The sequence below is a fragment of the Typopeltis vanoorti genome, chromosome 11 (assembly GCF_054136105.1).
Source record: "Typopeltis vanoorti isolate ZY-2024b chromosome 11, IOZ_Tvanoo_1.0, whole genome shotgun sequence".
Classification (NCBI taxonomy): Eukaryota; Metazoa; Arthropoda; class Arachnida; order Uropygi; family Thelyphonidae; genus Typopeltis; species Typopeltis vanoorti.
Window position 1 is genome coordinate 138,605,931 of NC_143559.1, and position 25,331 is coordinate 138,631,261.

At 35.3% G+C, this 25,331-nt stretch overlaps 1 protein-coding gene across 2 annotated transcripts in view; it reads right to left on the reverse strand.

Annotated features, from left to right (window-relative positions):
• The window catches only part of LOC150102110 (OTU domain-containing protein 5-A-like), a 178,470-nt gene that overhangs the window by 59,518 nt on the left and 93,621 nt on the right, over positions 1-25,331 (reverse strand). For both annotated transcript variants that reach the window (XM_090400163.1, XM_090400162.1), the window contains exon 6: positions 15,105-15,167. In XM_090400163.1, the coding sequence (XP_090256289.1) occupies positions 15,105-15,167 (63 nt within the window). The remainder of the gene's footprint in view (positions 1-15,104; positions 15,168-25,331) is intronic.

The following is a 25,331-nucleotide window of genomic DNA, read 5'->3' on the forward strand; positions in this document are numbered from 1 at the left end:
CATATATACTATATACAGAGAAACAAGCTGCGCTACAATCTACATGGTTTGTTAAAGTTACTGACGAACCGTTACAACAATTATTGGCATGACATCAGGTGAACAAAAAAAAAAAAAAAAACTTACTACATTAACGCTAGAGTCCTATTATTAATATTATCTATTGGTTGTAAAATTACATTGGGAGCAACAACAAGTCTCTCTCTCTCTCTCTCTCTATATATATATATATTAACACTATGATTATACTTATAAATTCCAACCAGTTGGAATGGAATGGTTTCCAATACTAACTGAAGGTTGCTTAAAGTCCTGAAGTATGCTGGATACTAAATATTATTCAGCTAGTATTGGAAACCATTCCATACCAACTGGTTGGAATTTATATGCATAATCATGGTGTTAATATATATATATATATATATATATATAGACTTGTTATTGCTACCAATGTGATTTTATAACAAATAGATAATATTAATAATAGGACTCTAGCATTGATGTAGTAAGGGTATTTTTTTTTTTTGTTCACCAGAGGTCAGGCCAATAATTGTTGTAACGGTTGTCAGTAACTTTAACAAACCATGTAGATTGTAGTGCAGCTTGTTTCTCTATATATAGTATATATGCTCCAGAAGATGACCTTGATATAAAGGTCAAAACGTCGAATGTGGATTTTGATTTATATTAAACTGGTTTATATTAAACTAAAGTTTTACTCAAACATAGTAGTTGTCTCCATAATTTTCCAAAATGTATTCGGATCACCGTGTAAGCCTAAAAGAAAGGATTCTCATCATCCATGGAAATGATACAAGTGTTGCAATTGGTATGGTAAGTTCAAGATACATTTCCCTCTTGATCAACCGGCTGGCCTTTTTAAAGAGATGCAGAGACAGTAACCTTATTCCTATCTGCATCAAGCTGAAAAAGAAATTTACGTCCGCTAAAGCACTTCGTATATATGACTGCACAGAGAAAGCAATACTTAGAGAGCAAATCCAAACAGCTTGCAAAAACCTAGCAATAACTCAAAATCAGGTTTCAAAATTGCAATCAGAACTATCGAGTTATATAAATCCAAATATTCTACAAGTACTTGAAAGAATTACTGACAATTCAGCCAAATATATCCTAGAAAATAATAAAGAAAAACTCAAGGCCAAATTTCACATTTTGAAACAACGGCGAAAAATGGATGTCAATCATACTAATCCAACCAATCAGGAGATCTGCTCCCTGTAAACAGCTCCAACAGTGAACAACAAACAAGGGAGAAAAAGAGCGACCAACCATCTGCAAGCAAGAACCATGTGATCAACTTATCAAGCTGTTGGATTCTGAGGAGAGAAATTTAAATTATTAATACTCTCCTCAGAATCCAACATAATCCACCATGGCAAAGGCTACATTTGTAAATATTATTTAATGTAAATCACTTGTTTATAATTTAATATTCATAAAACTACCTTAATTTACAAATGTAGCCTTTGCCATGGTGGATTAATTATTTAATCAAGATATATGTATTAATAATGAAAAGACTGTATTAAATATTATTAAGCTATTTTAATTATTACTATGTTAATATTATAAGAACTTGTATTTGATAATTTAACTGCACATTATTTGAAATGTAAATATTCTCTATTCATTCCTGTTTATAAAGTTTAACGTTATGTAATAGCTCAATTTTATTATATTTTGTTTTGTTGTCATGGAAGCGTATGTAAGTGAGCGAGCACGTTTTGGAACACCACGTGAGGTTTATTGAAAAGAGTTTTAGAAAGAAATCACGAGAAGAATTTAGGAGGGAAAAACGGATATAAAAAGCGAGGAACGCTGGAAAAGGGAGAGCATTAGAGATTTATAAGAGAGTGGCATTAGGTTGGAATCGGAGCATTCGGCATTCGGAAATCACGGTATGTTAATAGTGAGTCGGCAAGTCACTCAAGCAGCTAAATAAGGTCTACTAGTCGAGAGGCGGTTAGCTAATAAGTTGTAGAATAATAATTATAGCTACGGAAGACAGCTGAGTGACTACTAAATAGACTAGCGATATTTGAGTTGAGATTTAATTTCAAGGCCGACCTGTCAAGGACACACAGAATCTTGAAATAAAGCACGGAGTTACTAGAATAGAAGAGGCTGTAAAAATTGAAGTTCACCGTTAGCTGTGCTTAGAATTATAGTGCCTGAAGAATTAATCGAATGCCAGAGGAATGAACAACTGTGCATATAAAACCTAAAGTTAAGGAATTATTGTGCATTGCCTTATTTCATAAGTGATCAGTAGTACTTTATGCAACAACGTTTGTTTATGTGTATTGTGACGGATGATTAATTCAGTTATTGCTTAGAAGAATTTATTTAATGAGTGCTGTTTACTGTTTACAGTGCTTACAGTTGTAAAAAGTGCAAATGTATAAGTTGATGAAGGAAAAAGATTATCGGTAAGAACATTCAAACCATTAATATTCCTATGCTGAGATGTGAGTGTGTTTCATCCTAGAATTTCCTTATGTTAACAGTAACTATTGTGAAGATTAACTGAAGTGTAAATTTAAGACAAGTCTCTCTGAACTTGTTGATCGCTGTTATTAGTTTTGACATGCTTGTCGACGTGTTGCAAGTCACTTTTACTAGGAGGGGAAAGTTTGTTCCATCCTTTCTTTTATTTATAGGCCCAAAACAATGCCACCTGACAATATTCTTAGAATCAATGTTGCAATCATCAGCTAGTTTGTTGATATCCTCTTTTAATGATTTTTCTGTTTTCTGTTTAAACCAATATTTCATGGCCAAAAAGATATACACTACGCAGCACATAAAAGACACAGACACATCAGTAGGAAGGGGAACACTGAATGCAAAGTGAAGGAATTCCAATTCACTTTTACTGGGAGGGGAAAGTTCGTTCCATCCTTTCTTTTATTTATAGGCCTGAAACAATGCCACCTGACAATATTCTTAGAATTGATGTTGCATTCTTCAGCTAGTTTGTTGATATCCTCTTTTAATGATTTTCCGTTTAAATCAATATTGCATGGCCATTTTCATGGACAAAAAGATATACACTATGCAGCACATAAAAGACACAGATACATCAGTAGGAAGGGGAACACTGAATGCAAAGTGAAGGAATCCCAAAAGGGGGGGGGTGCTTAATGGTCAAAGTTGTAAAACTAAGAGGAGACCTCCACATAGCCTTTAAAGGAATATGGAGAACCAACCAGGGCTTCTGACCTAATGTCCAATCCTCACCTTCTCATGGTGCACTCTGTTAGGTATCTACTTGGATACTGAATGAATGAGGATGGTGTGCCAATTTGGGATTTGGCTAACCAAACTGCATTCTTATTGGCTTAAACCACAACGTAAAATAATGGTACAACATGACAGAATTTCATGCTAGATGGGGCATCGTCTGGTTAAACAAGACCCCTGTTGTTTTAACCAGGGAACCAGGGCAAATAGCGAAAAGTCAGCTACTCAACAAATCCTGAAACATCCCAAATCAACATCAACAGAGTTCAAGATCAGTATTATCATCATAAGCCGGAATGACAAAGAACTGAAACTAGCAGAAGAATTGGATAAGAGCGAGATCGACATAATAGGGGTGACCAAAACAAAAAAGACAAAAACTGGCGAGATCTTTCTTAGCAATAAATACAAAATGTTTTATTCAGGCAATGACAAGCAAGGAAAAGAAGGAATAGCCATAGTATTCAACACTAAATATGAGGCTAATCTTCTTCTTGAATGGCAGGCAATATATCAAGTAGACTGATGTGGACAAATATCAGAATGGGGAACTAGACAATTGGACTAATTTGTGGCTATGGTTCAACAGAAGGTGCTAGTAAAGTAGAAGTGGAGGAATTTTTTGAGACTTCAGAGGAAAGCAACTGACACAATGAAAAAAGGAATAGTTGGTCCTCGTTGGAGATCTAAAAAGCAAAGGACGAAAAGACTGTCAGACATACAGAAATATTTTGAGAAAATTTGGAGAAAAGGGCAAAACTAATGATAATGGCAAATATCTGTTGGGTTTCTGCTCAGGACATGGACTGGTTATTACTAACATAATGTTCCAACATAAAAATGTGCATAAATTCACATGGAGAGGACAGGCAAGAAATAACAAAAGAAATAGTCTCATTGACTATGTTATTGTTGACAGTGATGTTTTCTCACTGGTACAGGACACCAGAGTGTACAGAGGATTTGAAATTGGAAGTGATCACCATTTAGTCTTGAGCAGAATAAAAGTGAATTTCCAATGAAAAGAAGAACATGAAAGAAAGTTTTAAAGCATATAAAAGTTGAGCAGCTCTGAGATGAACTGTAGACTAAATACACAAACATTATTTATTCAAGAAAAAATGAGAGTTTGGGAACAGGAACCAAATCTTGGAGATTCAATAACAAGCAATGAAGAAAACATTGATTCAGCCAAAGAGGCATGTTGAGAGGTCGTCTGTAAGGAGAGAAAAATCAAAACTTCACGGTGAACATAAGAAGTCAGAGGCAGTGAAGGAAAAGAAGAAAGCACATCGAAAGTTCCTGGTGAATAAGTCAGCTTGTGCTCTAAGAAAGGTTTATAGACAATTCATTGTGCAAAATATTCATCATGAGAAAATTCACCATGGAAAAAATTCGCTGAAAATGCTATTTGCTAGAAAACTGAAACAATATTGCATTGATACCAATATGAAAAGTAAATGCAATGCAAGATAAATTTCACAAAATATAGTTTTATGTATTTATGTATTATTTATTAAGATTTTAATTAGATTTTCATAATATTTTTATTCTTATACAGTGAAACCAATATTTTATTGATCAGCGAGTTTCTTAATTTCTGTTTCGTCTTAAAAAGTTATATTCTTTCTTACTTAGATACTACAGGTTCTGTTGATGGAATATTAATATTTACAAAACTGGAATAGTGGTTTAGAGGAAATGGGCAACATATTTAAGAATATTTATTATGTGAAGAACCCTTCACTATTTTTCTGCCACTTAGACAAATGTGTGTGTATATATACACATTTTATCTGAACTAATTCAGGAGATGACATGTTTCAGTTATTGAACACACGTGTATTTTGAAAATGACTCCACTTTTCCTGAATAGGAAACATATGCTGTTATCATTTACAGAGCTGGTTTTAGATCATTACTGCACTTTTGAGTAATTATGTTAAATAAAATTATGATAAATTATGTAAATGCTGTCATGAGGTAAGTCAGGATAAGCTAAATTGCCATCTGCAGCTGCAATACTAGTCTTTACCTTTTCCTCCAATGCTAGTATTTTATGACACACTAAGAAATTTTAAATTTTATATTTAGTCTTCTTTACTGAAAAAAAAAAAAAAAGCACACACACATACACGCACGCACGCACGCACACACACACACACAGGGTGGTTCAAAATTCTACATAAAAACTTTGAGGGGTGGTAGAAAACATTAAAATCAACCATATTTACATAGGAAAACATAACTGGAAACACCGCTGGAAGGTACTAACAGGGACACAAAGATGCAGAAATAACACAGGCAATAAGTAGTATAAAAAACTTTATTAGGCGTAACTGAACAGTTCAACAGTAGTCAGATACATAACATGGTTTCACATCAGGTGCTCAAAGTTACGACCATTAGCAATGATGAATGCCTTGACACCGACGATGCATTGATTGTCGTACATTTTCGAAAATACCTGGAGTTTCCCAGATGTTAGCAGCGGCGATGGCAATTCTTGCCACGAGGTCCATGTCAGAGGCAACAGGCGTTTCGTATGGCTTTAAGGGTGTCCCCCCCCCCCAACAGAAAGAAATCAATGCTCGATAAATCAAGTGAGCATGGGGGGGCCATGCGACGGGGCTACCACACCCAATCCATCGAGCCCCAAAGGACTTGTTCAAATACTGACACACAGAAATGCCAAAATTGGCTGGAGCTCTGTAGTGTTGGAACCACATCTGCCGACACACAGTCATTGGAACATTGTTCAGTAAATCCGGCAGAATTTCTTCCAGAAAGGTCCGATACTTCTGGGAGTCCAGTCAGGGTGGTAACAGGTATGGGCCAACTAAACAGTCAACGACGATACCTGCCCATACATTAATGGCGAAGTGTTGTTATGCAGCAAGTGATCGCACAGCATGTAGGTTCTCATGGGCCCACACATGAGCACTGTGGTGATTGAAGACCCCTTCGTGGGTAAATGAAGCTTCATCTGTGAACAAAACACAAATTGGAAAATCCGGTTCTACGGCACTTTTCTGCAGAAACCACTGTGCGAATTCCACATGTTGAGGATAATCTTCGGCCATCAGTAACTGGACCCGTCGCAAATGAAATGGATGCAAGGACTCAGAGTGCAAAATGTGCAATACACTGGATCAAGATACTCCTATAGCAGAGGCAACGGCATGTCTGCTCGTCTCTGGATTATTGTCCATCGCATGCAACACCTCCTCTTCCATGGCAGGTTTTCGCATCAATCGTGGCAGCGTAATATTATGCCTGAGATCCCTGAATGATCCATAGTCACACAAATTCTGATGCAAATGTGCAAACATTTGGTGATGCGGTACACATCTGTTTGGGTACCTTTCATGATACATTCGTACAGCGGCTCGTCCATTACCATCAGCTAACCCGTAAACAAGGTGCATGTGTGCAATCTCAGCATTTGTAAAATTATGCATATTCTTCATATGATGTAAAGCTTGAACGAGGAAGCCCCAATTGCTCACCTGGAGTGCTGGCGAACAGCGCCACTTATCACTTTTGGGTGGTGTTTCCGGTCATACTTTCCTATGTGAATATGGTTGATTTTGATGTTCTCTACCTCCCTTCAATGTTTGTACGTGGAATTTTGAGCCACCCTGTGTGTGTGTGTGTGTAGATGCATGCTCCTAAAGTGAAATATGTAATTAATTACTTCTCTTGTGAAGTGTTCAAAAATAAACTGTAATCAGAAATATATCATTAACAACCAACTAGACAGCGTACCCTCTGCCACCAACAAGCTGTGGGTTTGAAATTGGCAATGAGCATGGATGTTTGTAATTATTTTTAGGCGAGAGATAATTTCATCATCTGATGTGAGACCACAGCACTGCTCATTGGAAGCTTGAAGTAGCTTTCATGTTTGGTCTCTAGAGTACAATTTCCAGACCAAGTTAATATGAATAAAAATTACAACGAAAAGTAAATAAAATAACAAACCATTCCATAGCCAGCACTGCTATAGTCAGTGGTGAGCTATGGAAATTTTAACAAAGGGCTCGCATCGTCGAGCAAAGAAAAGCCCCCGCATTTCACACAAAAGCTTTTATTAATACAGCATCCGTCAAATGCCAATCAAAAAGTATGAGAGAATAATTAACCTGTAAAGGCCATTTTTAAACAAATATTTCATGATCTAAACATGAAATATTTGCACACAATCATCTGTGTTAATTTATCTTACATAAGAAAAACATTTTTTAACTATCAAAATATAATAAGAATAAAATCTTTTATAATCGCATATATGCAACAGTCCACATTTCTTCGATAGAAGTTTTTATGACAATCTATAAAGGATAAATAAATATTATCTAAACACAATAATATTGAAGTACGTTATATTTCTCTTTTGTTTTTATACTTCAAGTGATAATCAACAGTACCAATCAACAGACATTATTTTATAGTCCTATTTATTTATATGCAATTACCAAAAGTGAATTCTTATTTTTAAAATGGTGGTAACAGTAATTATAATAATTTATTTAATAAAATCACTCTTTAGGTTACCATAGGAGTTTGTCGCTTAATATATTTTATAAAATTATGTTTGTTTGTTTTTTAAAAAATAAAAAAGTAAACAAGAAGAATGAGGGGCTCGCAAATTTGAGAAAAATTTAACAAAGGGTTCAGGCGACCCCTTATAGCTCACCACTGGCTATAGTACTGATGCACTATAACTGTACAACAGTTATAGTAAATATGGGTAGTAACCATAAAAATATATAGCATGAAATAACCATGAAACATAGATGTGCTTTGTTTTTCTTCCCAGAAGGTGATTCATCACATTAAAGGTACAAAGCAATGCTTAAGGGTCAAAGCTGTATAACTGAGAGGAGACCTCCACATAGCCTTTAAAGGAATGCGGAGAACCGACCAGGGCTTCTGACTTAATGTCCAATCCTCACCTTCTCGTGGTGCACCCTGTTGGGTATCTACTTTGATACTGAACGAACGAGGATGGGCTGGCAATTTGGGATTTAGTCGACCAAATTGTATTGTTATTGGTTAAACCAAAATAAAAAATGATGGTACAACATGACAAAATTTCATGCCGGCTGTGGCATCGCCCAGTTAAACAAGGCCGCCCCGTTATTTTCGCCAGGGAACCAGGGACTAACAGCGAAAAGTCAGCTACTGGAACAAATCTGAAAACACACCCCAACTCAACATCACCAGATCGACATAATAGGGGTGACTGAAACAAAAAAGACAAAAACTGGTGAGATCTTTCTGAGCAATAAATACAAAATGTTATATTCAGGCAATGACAATCAAGGAAAAGAAGGAGTAGCCATAGTATTCAACACAAAATATGAGGCTAATCTTCTTGAATGGCAGGCAGTCTCAAGTAGAGTAATATGAGAATGGCAAATATGAGAATGGAGAACTGGACAATGAGACTTATTTGTGCCTATGGTCCCATAGAAGGTTCTACCAAGGTAGAAGGAGGAATTTTTTGAGGCTTTAGAAAAAGCAACTGACACAATGAAAAAGGAAAAGTTAGCCGTTGTTGGGGATCTGAATAGCAGAGTAGGAAATGATTGTCAGACGTACAAAAATATTTTGGGAAAATTTGGAGAAAAGAGCAAAGCTAATAATAATGGCCAAATATCTATTCGATGTCTGCTCAGGAGATGGACTGGTTATTACTAACACCATGTTCCAACATAAAAATGTGCACAAATTCACATGGAGAGAAGAGGCAAGGAATAAAAAAAGTTTCATTGATTATGTTATTGTTGATAGTGATGTTTTCTCCCTGGTGCAGGACACCACAGCATACAGAGGATTTGAAATTGGAAGTGATCACTATTTAGTCTTGAGCAGGATAAAATTGAATTTCATATTGAAAAGAATAACATGTAAGAAAGTTTTAAAGCGAATAAAAGTTGAGCAGCTCTCAGATGTGAACTGTAGACTAAAATATACAAAGTTTATTGAAGAAAAACTGAAAGAGTTTGAGAACAGGAACCAAACCTTGGCGATTCAGTGGCAAGATTTGTAGAAAACCATGATTGATTCAGCTAGAGAGGCATGTGGTGAAGTTGTTTGCAAGGATAGAGAAATTAGAACTCCACGGTGGACACAGGAAGTTAAAGAGGCAGTGAAGGAAAAGAAGAAATCATATCAAAAGTTCCTGCAAATAAGTCAGCTTGTGCTCTTAGAGAATACGGAGACAAATGTAAGAAAGCTAAACACTGTTGTAAAACCAGCTAAACAAAGGTCATGGGAGGATTTTGGCAAAAACATAGAAAATAATTATAAAGGTGGCGGCAAAATATTCTAGAGATTGTTGAAGCTTAGGAAATGGAGGAAAGAGTGCTGTAAAAGGAGTTAGAGATGATAAAGGTGACATGAAAATGGGAGAAAAAGATATCCTTGAAGTATGGAGTAATTACTTTGAAAAACTGCTAAAGGAAACAATCAGTGATGACAGCACAATGGTAAAAAACACTGAGCATGCATGCAGTCAAGAATACATATCCATACTTGAAGTAGAAAAAGCAATCAAAGGTTTGAAATATGGAAAGGCAGCAGGAGTAGATGATATTCGACCAGAAATGCTGAAATATGGTGATATAAAAGTCTTACAGTGGCTGCACTGCATAGCTCAGAATGCCTGGACAGAGGGACGAATTCCCAATGATTGGAGTAGAGCTCTCATAGTACCCATATATAAAAAGGGAAATAAAACTGAATGTGAGAATTACAGAGGTATTTCCCTACTGAGTGTTCCTGGCAAGATATATGCAAGCATACTTGAGAAACAGTTGAGAAGAATTATGGAAGAAAAGTTTGTTGAAGAACAGGCTGGATTCAGGCCAAATAGAGGCTGCCAGGATCAGATCTTCCCTTTACGACAAATAGTGGAGAAATCATGGGAATATAAAAAGATCTGTATTTAAGTTTTGTTGATTTGGAAAAGGCATATGACAAGGTGCCAAGAGAGAGAAGCTATTCAAATAAGCTACAGTTATATGGTGTCAATGGGGCATTATATCAAGCAATACTTAGTCTTTATTTGAGTTGTAAGTCAGCAGTTAGAATTGAAGGAAGTACAGGAGGATGGTTTAATGTTAAATCTGGTGTGAGGCAAGGATGTACATTATCCCCTCTGTAATTCATTATCTATATGGATCACATTATGAAGAAAAGTGGTATTAAACATGATATCAAAATTGGAGATGTTAATGTCAGCTCTTTGCTTTATGCAGACGATGTTATACTTATAAATAAATCCGCTACAAGTCTGCAAGATTCTCTGACTAAAATGAATAACTGTTGTAATAGATATGGTATGAAAGTCAGCAATAAAAAGACGAAGACAATGAAAATAGGCAGAATCATTGAAAATGTCAACTGTTTTGAATAGAGAACCTGTGGAACAAGTAAAACATTTCAGCTACTTAGGCACGATTTTTAGTGAAGATAGTAAATTAAATATGGAAATAGACAAAAGAATCAACAAAGCTGGTATGGTAGGAAGTCAATTGAATAAATTCATATGGAATAAGAGAGAAATTAGTCGGAACACTAAATTAGCTGCCTTTTCGAGTCTTCAAAATTCGAGTCATCAGAATTCAAGGAGAACCGGCCTACCAGTCCGGAACTCGAGGGGTGGCTGCCATAGGCGCCAGGAGGGCGGAACCCCTTTCAAGTCCTAGAAATTTGGTCATCAAAATTCAAGGAGAACCGGCCTACCAGTCCGGCTCTCAGGGGTTGAGTGCTGTAGGACCCCTTTTGAAGACTCGACACTCAGAGTAGCCCCTGAGTGTCGAGTCTTCGAAATTCGAGTCATCAGAATTCAAGAACCGGCATACCAGTCCGGAACACTGGAGGGTTGGGCACCGAGGCCCCTAGTAATATATAAAAATATTATTATTATAATTTTTTTCATATATGGGAATGAAATGAGATTTAAAATTTTCTTGAAAAGAATTTCCCTGCGATATATTTTCTCATGATTAAGTTTTCAAACAATGAATTTTCACACAATGAAGAGTTTCTGCAATGAACTTTGCTCCAAGATGAATTGTCTGTGAAGATGTTCCCACAATGAATTGTGTGGACACGCTTAGAGAATATAGAGAGAAATGTAAGAAAGCTAAACAAAAGTCATGGGAAGATTTTGGTAAGAAAATAGAAAGAAAATAAATATCAGTAAGATGGCAAAATATTTTGGAGTTTGTTGAAAAAGCTAAAAAATGGAGAAAAGAGTGCAGTAAAAGGAATTAGAGATGATAAAGGTGACATGAAAACTGCAGAAAAAGATATCTTTGATGTATGGAGTAATTACTTCAAAAAAATTACTAAATGAAAACACTCAGTGACAGCACAGTAGTAAAAAACACTCAAAAGGCATGCAATCAGGATATACATATCCATACTTGAAGTAGAAAGCCACGAAAATCTTGAAATGTGGAAATGCAATGGGAATAGATGATATTCGATCAGAAATATTCATGAAGGCAGGTATAAGTCTTGCAGTAGTGGACTGCATAGTTCAGAAGGCTTGGACAGAAGGACGAATTCCAGATGATTGGAGTAGAGCTCTCCTAGTACTCATATACAAAAAAAGGAAATAAATCTGAATGTGAGAATTACAGAGGTATTTCTCTACTGAGAGTTCATGGTAAGATTTATGCAAGTATACTTGATAAACGGTTGAGAAGGATTGTAGAAGGGAAGCTTGGTGAAAAACAAGCTGGATTAAGGTCAAGAGAGAAACTATTCAAAACGCTACTGTTGTATGGTGTCAATGGGGCATTATATCAAGCAATACATAATCTTTATTTGAGTAGCAAGTCAGTAGTTAGAATTGAAGGAAGTACAGGAAGATGGTTTAATGTTAAATCTGGTGTCAGACAAGGATGTACATTATCCTCTCTGCTATTCATTATCTATATGGATCACATTATGGAGGTAAGTGGGATTAAACCTGATATCAAAATAGGAGATGTTAATCTCAGCTCTTTCCTTTACACGGATGATGTTATACTTTTAAATAAATCCAGTACAAATTTGAAAGATCCACTGACTAAATTGAATAACTGTTGTAATAAATTTGGTATGAAAATCAACAATAACAAGACAAGACAAAGACAATAAAAATAGGCAGAAACAATGAAATATCAATTGCATCGTGAATGGAGAACCTATAGAACAAGTAAAACATTTCAGCTATTTAGGCACATTTTTTAGTGAAGATGGTAAATTAAATACGGAAATAACAACAGAATCAACAAAAGTGGTATGGTAGGAAGTCAACTGAATAAATTTATATGGAATAAGAGAAAAATTAGTCAAAACACTAAATTAGCTGTATACAAGACAGTGTTCAAACCAATTTTAACTTAAAGATCTGAGAGCTAGATTAGAAATAAAACACTTGACCAAAGACTAAGACTAGAGTCCACAGATATGAGAGTCCTGAGAAAGATTAGAGGCAAGACATAAATGGCAATATCATATTAAAAATGAGAATATTAGGAAAAAACTTGACATTGTTACATCCAAGAATGTGTTATCACAGCTAGCTAATCTCAGGTGGTATGGTATGGTGACTTAAACAGAATGGGTGAGGAAAGATTAGCAAAAGAAGTGTTCTCTGCCAGGTTGTCAGGAAAAAGATCCAGAGGAAGACCAAGATATATGAAAGTGGTCTAAAAAGTTCTTGGCCTCAACCATAGATGGCATCATAATCAGCAAGATTTATTTTTCTAAGTTGGTACATCTGTCATAAGCATCCATGTGAAACTGCAAGTCATTCTATCAAGTAGTTTTTTTTATACTGCTGTCTGAAGTAAAAGTGTTGTCTATATCCCTTGAAATGGTTAAAATTGAGTATCGTGCAGTTATAAAATTCTTTGTACAAGAAGGTTTAACGCCAAAAGAAATTCATTCAAAGTTCATAAGTTTATGGGCACTCTTCTCCTTCATTTTTGACAACTAAGAAATGGGCTGCCAAGTTTAAATGTGGCCGTATCACATTCAAGATGATCCACGTGAAGGACGCCCAAAAAGCGTACAACACCAGAAATCACTGATCGAGTGCACATGGTATTGGATGATCGACGAGTCAAATGCGTGAAATTGCCGAAGCTATAGGCATTTCAAAAGAACATGTAGGATATATTTTGCATGAAGAACTGCAAATGAAAAAGCTTTGCACAGGATGGGTGCTGCACTTGCTCACAGCAGATCAAAAACATACTTGCATGAAAATCTCTGAACAGTGATTGGAGCATTTTAACAAGAATAAAACTAATTTTTTGCATCGATTTATTACTATGGATAAAACTTGGATTCACCATTACACACCAGAATCCAAACAGCAGTCAAAACAGTAGACAGAAGCCGGTTGCTCAGCGCCAAAGAAGACAAAGTGGGTTCCATCAGCAGGAAAGGTCATGGCATTGGTGTTTTGGGATGCTAAAGGCATTTTGTTTATTAATTATCTTGAAATGGTAAAACAATAACTAGGTAATATTATTCCTATCTTTTAACCAGACTAGATGAAAAAATTAGTGAGAAAAGACCAGTTTGCAGAAGAAAAAAATCATCTTTCATCAGGACAATGCACCTGCCCACAAAGGTGTTTTGGCAATGGGAAAATTAAGGGATCTGCCCTATGAATTGTTGGAACATCCACCCTATTCTCCAGATTTGGCTCCCTCTGACTTCTATCTCTTCAAAGAACTAAAACTCCTACTCATTGGTCAGTGTTTTTCTTCAAATCAAGAGGCAATTGCAGCTGTAGAGGGATATTTTGTAGAGCTTACTGAAAACCATTACAGGGATGGGATAATGGCACCAGAGCATCGCTGGAATAAATATTAGCTTTAGGGAGATTATGTCAAAAAATAAAAATAATCTTGAAATTATAAATTCGTTTTTTCATTGTTAGACTGAGAACTTTTCAGACCACCCTCATAGGTAGACTGATACAGTAAAAAGTGCCTTATAAGACAGATATATAAGATCTGATAATAATGGCGCCTTGACAGATTGATTTTGAGGACAATTGTTGATAGGAAGTTAGTAATGATGTAAGTTTTTCATGTAGCACTATCATAATATTGTACACCCCTTGAGGGTATATGTCAGGAATTTGATGATCAAGAGAAGTAGGAATCCCAAAGCCCTGATAGCAGCTTCTGTGAGTGGTGATGAGATCTTGCTTTTTCAGCTGAAGGTCTCAAGATGAACCTCTCAGATTTTTGGTATTATTTCAGGATTCTGTCTTTGCACTTAGTTTGTTTGCCTTGTTAGTGTGTATTAGTGCACATCAATATCTTTGTGCTCACAATTACTTAGTGATGAAGGCATAGTGGTTTAATAATTTAACTAAACGTTTGTTATTATATACACCTGGACAAGTTTTCTTGTTCTAAACAACATTACTATACCATTATACAGTGGTTTTTATTAAATGGCAGCTACTACTAACTTCCTATAATAACCAAGAATTTAACTGGTGAACTACAACAAGAGTTGAAATAAATTGTCTAAAGGGATACAACTCATCTACTGCTATAAGGAAAACAAAATCACCTAATGTTAAATAATAACTGATCTTCGGTGAGACCACAATACATTTCAGTTAAACAGATAAATAACTGACAAATGCATGACTAGTTTAAAATTAACATGTACTGCTAATCATAAATTATTCAAGTGATACAGATACATTAAGAAATCTCATGGAGAAAAATGCCCTAAATTGATTATAAAAATTAATGATTTCAATGAAGCTTAACCTATTTCTCTAAACTATTGTTTACCTGTTCCAATTCCAAATCTTCAGAAGCTCTTATAGCATCTTTCACAATAGATTTATCTGCAAGCTTAAGAGGGGGGAAAAAATGTAGTTTTTTTCTAGTCATTCTATTTCAGATAAATGAAAAAATGTAATTCTGAAAAATAATTTAAATATACATGCTACTGTAGTCAACCTTATATAAAGAATATCCTTAGACAACAAAATAATATAAAGATATCTCATGGATTGATGCATATTAACACAGATATCAGATAACCAGTTAAAATATACATGAATAACCTGTTGACTACATAACTTGGCATTCCTAATTTTTATTTTGAATGGACAGGTAACCCTATTTCCATAATGTTTTGACTGTGAATTGTATATGCTTTCTGCAGTAGACAATGCACCATATGCATTGGAAAGTGGAAAGGAGAACTAGAGTTCTCTGAAGAAAAATACTACCATTTTAACTACAGGACCAGTTACTCATTCTCAACAGAAGATATTTTATAAATGTTCCTCAGATACCAGGTGGGATTCAAACCCAAATATTTCTAACCTCAGGGATTTGCAAATGACTGTCAAAATCAAAGATGAACCAGGTAGATCAGTGCTGAAGTTAATTGAAGAAATAAATAGGTACTGGTTGATAACAAAATACTGAAAAAAAACTAAACAATGACATTCAGTAATAAGATGATGAAGTAGCAAATATTAAGGGACATGAGCTGGAGGCAGGGTCCATGAGAGGGGGAGCTCGTACGTCTTACCTAGCCAGGGTCAATATTTTTCAAAAAAAAAATAAAAAATCCTGAAAAGGGCCTTTTTTTTATTAATACTTATGTCTTCTGATGATTTCATCTGCACTGCCATATAAAAGGATGTTTCAATGTGAATTCATTCTCCTTATCTGTATCGTAACATAAACAATGATGTTCAAATCAAATGCGATTTCTTATCGCTGATTCTCTTTTTTTTTTTTATATTTATCATGGCGGGAGTATAAGAGCATAATACCTTAAATGCAGAAAATTAAAGAGTGCTCGACTCCTCTCTCATCTTCCATACCCTTTTTGACCTTCAAAGGCTACAGTTCATGGCATAAAACCATAGTGGATAAAAACAGAATGACTAATGGAAAAAGAGCCCAAAAGAAACATTATGGCTGATAAAATTCTCCTCCAAGGCTGGAAGCAGCTAGGAGTTTCATGCACCTGGGGAATGTAGACTGTAAACATGAGATACGAATTCTCATGACAAAAGAGAAAATAAGCCTACTGGCAATAGATGAAAAGTAAAACAATGAGCTTTGACACATTATTTATGAGCATGGTTTATGGATGTGAGAATTGGGTAATAGTCAAATATAGTAAAGAAAATACCGTCCTTCCAAAAAGCATGCTATAGAAGTAATTCTATTGCAGAAAATAATCAGAAGATAACAACCTTTTTTGAACAAATCTGCAAGATGAATGATGGCAGAAAGATATAAAAAGTTTGATATCTGTAAAATGGATGGGCATAAACAAAAGGGAACCCAGAAGAGTTGTATGGAGAGTTTTCAAGAATTGAGTGGCAAGAGTAGGGGTAAACAGAACTGAATCAAATACTAATGGGTTAGTGGGCCCATGGACACTTATGATGTTGCAGATAGCTTATAGCTTATTTGTTAGCCACATGACAGCCAACATAAGCTTCCACTTTATCAGCACAACAGGCTGTAGGTTTAAATCTCATGCCATGGATTTCACAGTCCCAACATGTAACTTTACTCAATGTAGGTGTGAAGTGACATGAAAAAACATGTTTGGTCTCCAGAACAGAGTTACCAGCTTATATAAAGGCTGAACCAAATGTGCTAGAAGCTTCCAATCTTGGGATTGGAACAAACATTTGGAGATGAATTTCACTGCCTCAATTACAGATGGCCTGAAAAAAAGTTCCACGTTTGTCGCTAGTGCAGGGTTTCTTGAATATGTTTAAAAAATAAAATAAAAAAATCCTTAGCACACACCCATGGTACGGATGTATACTATATGGGGAAAAAAATTGAAAAAAAAAAAAACATTTACTACAAATAAATTAGATTATTAATTAACAACAATAACATCGGTTAGATTCATTCACAGAATTCACATACAAACTGAATTTCAACATGTAATCATTAGTGCAAGGTAATATAATGCAATATAAATAAGAAAATAGAGGGATGCTTAATGGTCAAAGCTCTGAGGAGAACCGAGCAGGGCTTCTGACCTAATGTCCAATCCTCACCTTCTCGTGGTGCGCCCTGTTAGGTATCTACCTGAATACTGAACAAACGAGAATGGGCCTGCAATTTGGGATTTAGCCAAGCTAATTGTATTCTTATTGGCTTAAACAAAAATTTTAAATGATGGTACAACATGACAGAATTTCATGCCAGCTGAAGTGTCGCCCAGTTAAACAAGGCCCTTATTTTTTGTCAGGGGAACAAGTGCAAACAGCGAAAAGTCAGCTAATGGAACAAATCCTAAAACCCACCCCAACTCAACATCACCTATCAACATAAGAAGCCTGAATGGCAAAGAAATGGAGCTAGCTGAGGAATTGGATAAGTACCAGATCATAAAAGGAGTGACAAACAAAAAAGACAAAACCTGGTGAGATTTTTCTGAGCAATGAATACAAAATGTTATACTTGTTAACTCTACTTGAGACTGCCTGCTAATCTTCTTGAATGGCAGGCAGTCTCAAGTACAGTAATGTGGTCAAATATGAGAATGGGGAACTGGACAATGAGACTTATTTGCACCTATGGTCCCACAGAAGGTTCTACTAAGGTAGAAGTGGAGGAATTTTTTGAGGCTTTAGAGTAAGCAACTGACACAATGAAAGAGGAAAAGTTGGTAATTGCTGGGGATCTAAATAGTAGAGTAAGAAACGATTGTTAGACATACAAAAATATTTTGGGAAAATTTGGAGAAAAGAGCAAAGCTAATAATAATAGCAAATACCTATTGAATTTCTGCTCAGGACATGGACTGGTTATCACTAACACCATCTTACAACATAAAAATGTGCACAAATTCAAACGGAGAGAAAATGCAAGGAATAAGACTATGTTATTGTTGATAGTGATGTTATCCCACTGGTGCAGGACACCAGTGTACAGAGGTTTTGAAATTGGAAGTAATCAAAATTTAGTCTTGAGTAGGATAAAATTGAATTTCATATTGAAAAGAACAACATGTAAGAAAGTTTTAAAGCGAATAAAAGTTGAGCAGCTCTCAGGTGTGAACCTGTAGACTAAAATACATAAATATTATTCAAGAAAAAATTAAAGAGTTTGAGAACAGGAACCAAACCTTGGAGAGTCAGTGACAAGCCCTAAAGAAAACACTGATTCAGCCAGAAAGGCATGTGGTGAGGTTGTCTGCAAGGATAGAAAAATCAGAACTAAATAGTGGACACAGGAAGTTAAAGAGGCAGTGAAGGAAAAGAAAGCTTATCAAAAGCTCCTGGAAAATAAGTCAGCTTGTGCTCTTAGAGAATACAGAGACAAACGTAAGAAAGCTAAACACTGTGGAAAACTGGCTGAACAAAAGTCATGGGAGGACTTTGGTAAAAACATAGAAAATAAATACCAAAGAGGTGGCAAGATATTCTGGGGGTTGTTGAAGAAGCTCAGAAATGGAGGAAAGAGTGCTGTAAAAGGAATACGATAAAGGTGACATGAAAACAAGAAAAAAAGATAACCTGGAAGTATGGAGCAATTACTTGGAAAAATTATTAAATGAAACAAGCAGCGATGACAGCACAGTGGTATAAAACACTAACCAGGCATGCAGTCAAGAATACATATCCATACTTGAAGTAGTAAAAGCCATCAAAAGCCAGAAATGTGGAAAGGCAGCAGGAGTAGATATTCGAGCAGAAATGCTCGGGTATGGAGGTATAAAAGTCTTACAGAAGCTGCACTGCATAGTTCAGAAGGCTTGGACAGAGGGATGAATTCCAGATGATTGGAGTAGAGCTCTCATAGTACCCATATATAAAAAGGGAAATAAAACTGAATGTGAGAATTACAGCAGTATCTCACTAATGAGTGTTCCTGGTAAGATTTATGTAAGTATACTTGAGAAACAGTTCAGAAGGATTGTGGAAGAGAAGCTTGGTGAAGAACAAGCTGGATTCAGACCAAATAGAGGCTGCCACAATGAAATTTTCACTTTACGACAAATAGTTGAGAAATCATGGCAATATAACAAAGATCTGTATTTAAGTTTTGTAGATCTGGAAAAGGCATATGACAAGGTGCAAAGAGAGAAGCTATTCAACACACTACAGTTATATGGTGTTAATGGGGCATTATATCAAGTAATACTTAGTCTTTATTTGAGTTGTAAGTCAGCAGTTAGAATTGAAGGAAGTACAGGAAGGTGGTTTAATGTTAAATCTGGTGTCAGACAAGGATGTACATTATCCCATCTGTTATTCATTATCTAGGAATTATGAAGGAAAGTGGTATTAAAACTGATATCAAAATTGGAGATGTTAATGTCAGCTCTTTTCTTTATGCGGATGATTTGTACTCCTAAATAAATCCACTACAAGTCTGCAAGATTTCCTGACTAAATTGAATAACTGCTGTAATAGATAATGGTATTAAGGTCAGCATTAAAAAGACAAAACAATGAAAATAGGCAGAAACATTGAAAATGTCAACTGCATTGTGAATGGAGAACCTACAGAACAAGTAAAACATTTCAGCTACTTAGCCAAAATTTTTAATGAAGATGGTAAATTAAATATGGAAATAGACAACAGAATCAACAAAGCTGGTATGGTAGGAAGTCAACTGAATAAATTTATCTGGAATAAGAGAGAAATTAGCCAAAATACTAAATTAGCTGTATACAAGACAGTGTTCAAACCAATTTTAACTTATGGATCTAAGAGCTGGGTTAGCACCTGAGATTAGCAGTGCTAATCCCAGGTGGTATGGTCACTTAAGCAGAATGGGAGAGGAAAGATTAGCAAAACAAGTGTTTTTTTGCCAGGTCAGCAGGAAAAAGACCCAGAGGAAGACTAAGATATAGGTGGATTGATACAGTAAAAAAAGTGCCTTAGAAGACAGAAATATAAGACCTGATAATATTGGAGTCTTGACAGGTAACAGACTGATTTGGAGGAAAATTGTAGATAAGTTAATAATGGTGTAAATTTTTCATGTAGTACTATCGTATCCTGTATATCCCTTGTGGATATAATATCAGGAATTTGATGATATGATGAAAAGAAAACAGAAAAATTAAAATGTTTAATTTGGCTGTTTGGCCTTCCTTATGAAATTATGACGAGATGACTGAACAGTGGCTTGTTTCTTCTCTTCATCAATCTCCAGATAACAATGTAATGCATCATCTATTTCTCTTTGGACTTTTAAGAACCATGAGGTATTAGAGAGCCTCCTTAGCTTAGTCAGTATAGATGAAGCCCTTTGGTCAGAAAGACTTGGGTTTGATTCCAGTCCATGATGTGAGGAACCTTTATCTGGTCTTGTTGGACTAAAGGTGAGTTAGTCGGTCTCATACAGAGGTAGAGGGTTTTTTCACTCCAGAAGTCCGGTTTTTCATCCCTCAGAACAGGCAAATCGGTGCCGTGAACACACGGATCTCGTCGTCGTCCGGTAGCATCCTCTAGCAAGAGGGTTGCAACAGATGAGCAGCTCTTCTCCATTTCTCTCTGTCTGTTGCTTCCATCATTCTTAAACCAGCCCATTCCACGATGTCATTAAACCACTCTCTAGTTGGTCTTCCACGTCTTCTCTTCCCCTCAACTTTCCCTTGTAATATAGTTCTTGTCAGGTGTCCCAAAGAACCTCTCAGAAGAGGTCCTGCAAATCTATTCTTTCTTTGCATAATATTCTTTAACAGTGTTCTTTCCATCCCAACTCGTCTTAAAACTTCTTGATTTGATATTCTTTCTGTATAGCTAATCTTTTCCATCTTTCTATAACACCACATTTCCAATGCATTAATTCTTTCCATATTTCTCTTTCTTAGTGTCCGTGACTCACTTCCATAACTTGCAATACTCCAAACTGTTGCTTTAACTATTCCAATTCTAATGCCTATTTTAGTGTTCTTGTTTATTAAAATTCTCTTCATTTCCATAAATGCCGATTTAGCTTGTCCAACTCTGAAGTTCCTTTCTCTGAGATCCAGCTACCTAAATATTGGAATCTTTCCACTTCTTCTAAAATCTTTCCTCCACATCTTATTTTTACATTATCTCCTATTTTTCTACCCATTATCATTATCTTGGTCTTTTTTGTGTCAATTCTTAGTCCATACTCTTTACAAGAGTTTTCAATTCTTTGAATAATTTGTTGTAACCCATTCTTTGAATAATTTGTTGTAACCCATTTTCACTTTCTGCCATCACTACTACATCATCCGCATATCTTAAGTTATTAATGATTCTTCCGTTTATTTTTATTCCTTCTTCTACATCCTCAAGTGCCTCTCTAAACATTTGTTCACTATAAAAGTTAAACAATAATGGTGATAACTTGCATCCTTGTCTGACTCCTCTCTCCACCGGGAATTCTCCTGTTTCCTCTCCATTTACACACACTGACAGTTTTTGACAGTCCATTTACAGTCAAAAATATATAGGGAACATTTCTTGGGATCCCTGTGCAGTATTAGTCCCAGAGTTGTATTATGGATAGATCCATAATTGCAATTTAAAGATGCCACTTAAGAAAAAGAGAGGCATTAGAATCCATCTTCTCCAACTGTTGATTCACAGAACGTGATTCTGTAAAATTCTATGATGTTAAAAATATATAGCATGCACTCACTAAAAATATGCAGCATATACACAGTGAAGGTGAGACTGAGGAAAGCATGCACCATGTGGGCACCTGCCTTGTGGATGGCTGCCCTTAGATGGTGTATAAATAATGTATGCAGGTTAAGTAACATTTTTTATAAATCATAAGTTTTCTAGCCCTTTAAGGATAATTTGCATAAGAAATTTATGCGAGTCAAGTTTATGTAAGTTGGGGTCTGCCTATAATTATAATATGCCTATCTTGGCAGGTCAGGGTAAAGGTTACTGCCTATTTACTGTAAAGGCTAGGGTTTTGAATAAGACAAAAGGGAACCAATGTCATTGAAATAAGACAAAATCAAAGTCTTATTCAAAATTTTGAATAAGACTTTGATTTTGTCTTATTCAAAGACAAGTCATTGAATAAGACAAAAGGCACATGATATGGATGAGCTTGAATTTCCTGAAATAGAGGACTACAAAAAATATATCTCCACTAATTTTGAATGACTTGTATTACAATTCACCTGTCTCAGAAACATTAATGACATTCCCTTCACCATTATTTTTATTAAATTTAATAAATTAATATATTCATGACAAATGATAAAGATATACAATCAAGATTAATTCAGATAAGTATTAATTCATTCATCAGTGGCTTTTAACAAGCACTTAAGCACCTGTGGCCTTCCAAGTATCCTTCGACTTCCCAGTCATAATACAAGGATAAGACAGTTACTCCTATGCCTCTAAGTATTCTTGTCTGTAAATTGTGTGTGTTCTAATAGATTTTTTTTTCTGTTTTGAGGGACGAAAAACCCAAGTTTCTGGGAGAAAAAAAAACCCTACCTCCATATGAAACCAGCTAACTCACCTTTAGTCAAAAGAGACAGATAAGGTTTCTCATGTCACTGATGGAATCGAACCAAGGTCTTTCCAACCAAAGTGTCGTCTATACTAACTGAGCTCCGGAGGCTATATAAGTATGAATATTTAGTGTATTTTGGCACAAAACAGTTTTACACAACGTGCATAATGCTCTTAATTTGCAAATTCACAAATATAGCACTAAAGCTGCAAACAGTGGATTCAATACATGACCATCCCTTCATTCCACTCCTGCTCAGATACAAAGATTTAAATTAATGCACATTTCAAAATCAATGGCAAAAAATCTAAAAGAAACAAAAGCATAAACACAGCATTCACAATTGTCTTCTTTTGTTTTATAGTGTATAGCATCATGAGTAGAGATTACAAAACAGTTTGTTTTGGTCCATGCCACCGTGAACCATTCTGTAAGGACAGCTAAAAAGTGAAAGTTTTACTCATATTAAACAATAAATTAAAAATGTCATCTAAACATAGAAATGATTTAACATCTTCCTTAGCTATAAAAAAATAATAATACATAAAATTAAAAAAGCAGAAAATCAACTTTCATATTGTAAGAACAGTGGAACATTGCACCCTTTGATTGGAAAATAACTATTCTTATCATAACAGGAATCTTTACATGGACTTTTTTAATTGAAGAAGAGTTAGTTATCTTATAAAGAGGAAGCAGAGTTTTTCCCCTTCCAGAAACTTGGGTTTTTCACCCCACATACAGGCAAATCTCCATGAGAGCATGTGCAATTTTACAGACAAAAAAATACTGGTGTTGGTAGTAAAAGCGAAGTAGATAGCATTGATGGTAGTAGTAGCATCTTTGTGTGTATTTATGCCTACTGCTTAATACTCCAAATAGGAGTATTAAGCAGTAGGGGAGAACTTAAAAGATATATGGAGTGGAATACCCTCTTACGATGAGCCTTGGAGGTGTCACATAATAATAAAATCACATACCATTGAAGAAAAAATGGAAGTAATTCCACATATCAAATCAGGTGAGAGTCATTCTGATGTGTTAAAATTAACACCTTCTACAGTTTCAACAACAATAATCAATGCAGAGAAGAAGCATTCACATGCAGGAATAGTTAATGCAAAAGTACATCATATTCGAGGAGCGAAGTAATGAAAAATATGGAAAATTATAAGTGCTGTGATCTTGGACAAGGCCAAGTCCACCTTTAAGGAAATAAATGAAGATAGTGGAAAAGTCATTTGTGGAAGTCATTCATATTGAAGGAACCAATGTCATTGAAATACATTATAATTTGACCACAATTTATGAAGATTCACTTTATGAGCAGTGGTCTGGAAACCTAATCCCTTTGTAAAATGAGGCCTTCCGGTATTTTATAGACAAACACAAATTAGTTTCTCAAAATCTCTGATTTGGCAGATCAGTGATGACACTTATGATATTCAATATTTGTTTAATATAATCAAAATAATGTAACTACAACACTTCCAATAAATGGTTGCTTCAACATTTTTACAATTAAAAACATTGTTATATATTTTTAAACAATGGTGTAAATAATTAGATATATCTATTGCTTAATAAAAATAAAACATATGTTTAAGATAAGTGTTCAACTATTCACTGGATTTGAAACTTTAGATAAAAGCTACTTTTGATAAAGGATATGTTAACAAAAGTTTACTTATCTGATAATATACAAATTAAAAATACTGCCAACAAGTAATTACCCTTCATCATATTTGCCGATGAAGGGTAATTACTTGTAATTACATCTTATTTCGATACAAATAGCAGCAAACCAACAATATATTTTGTCCTGTTGGTCTCTATATCACACCAGGTATGGTATTAAACATAACAGAATTGGAGATGTTATACTTCTAAATATCTCCACTACAAGTCTGCAAGATTCTCTGACTAAATTGAATAACTGTTGTAATAAATATGGTATGAAGGTCAGCAATAAAAAGACAAAGACAATGAAAATAGGCAGAATCATTGAAAATGTCAACTGTGTTGTGAATGGAGAACCTGTGTAACAAGTAAAACATTTCAGTTACTTAGGCACAATTTTTAGTGAAGATGGTAAATTAAATATGGAAATAGACAACAGAATCAACAAAGCTGGTATGGCAGGAAGTCAATTGAATAAATTCATATGGAATAAGAGAGAAATTAGTCAGAACACTAAATTAGCTGTATATACAAGACAGTGTTCAAACCAGTTTTAACTTATGGATCTGAGAGCTGGGTCAGAAGTTAAACACTTGACCAAAGACTAGACTCTTCAGATATGAGAGTTCTGAGAAAGATTAGGGGCACGAACAGATGGCATATGGCAATATCAAAAACGAGGATATTAGGAAGGAATTGACATTGTCAGCATCCAGGAACGCGTTAGCAGAGCTAATCTTAGTGGCATGGTCACTTAAATAGAATGGGCGAGGAAAGATTAGCAAAACAAGTGTTCTCTGCCAGGATGGCAGGAAAATGACCCAGAGGACGAACAAGATATAGGTGGATTGATATGGTAAAAAGTGCCTT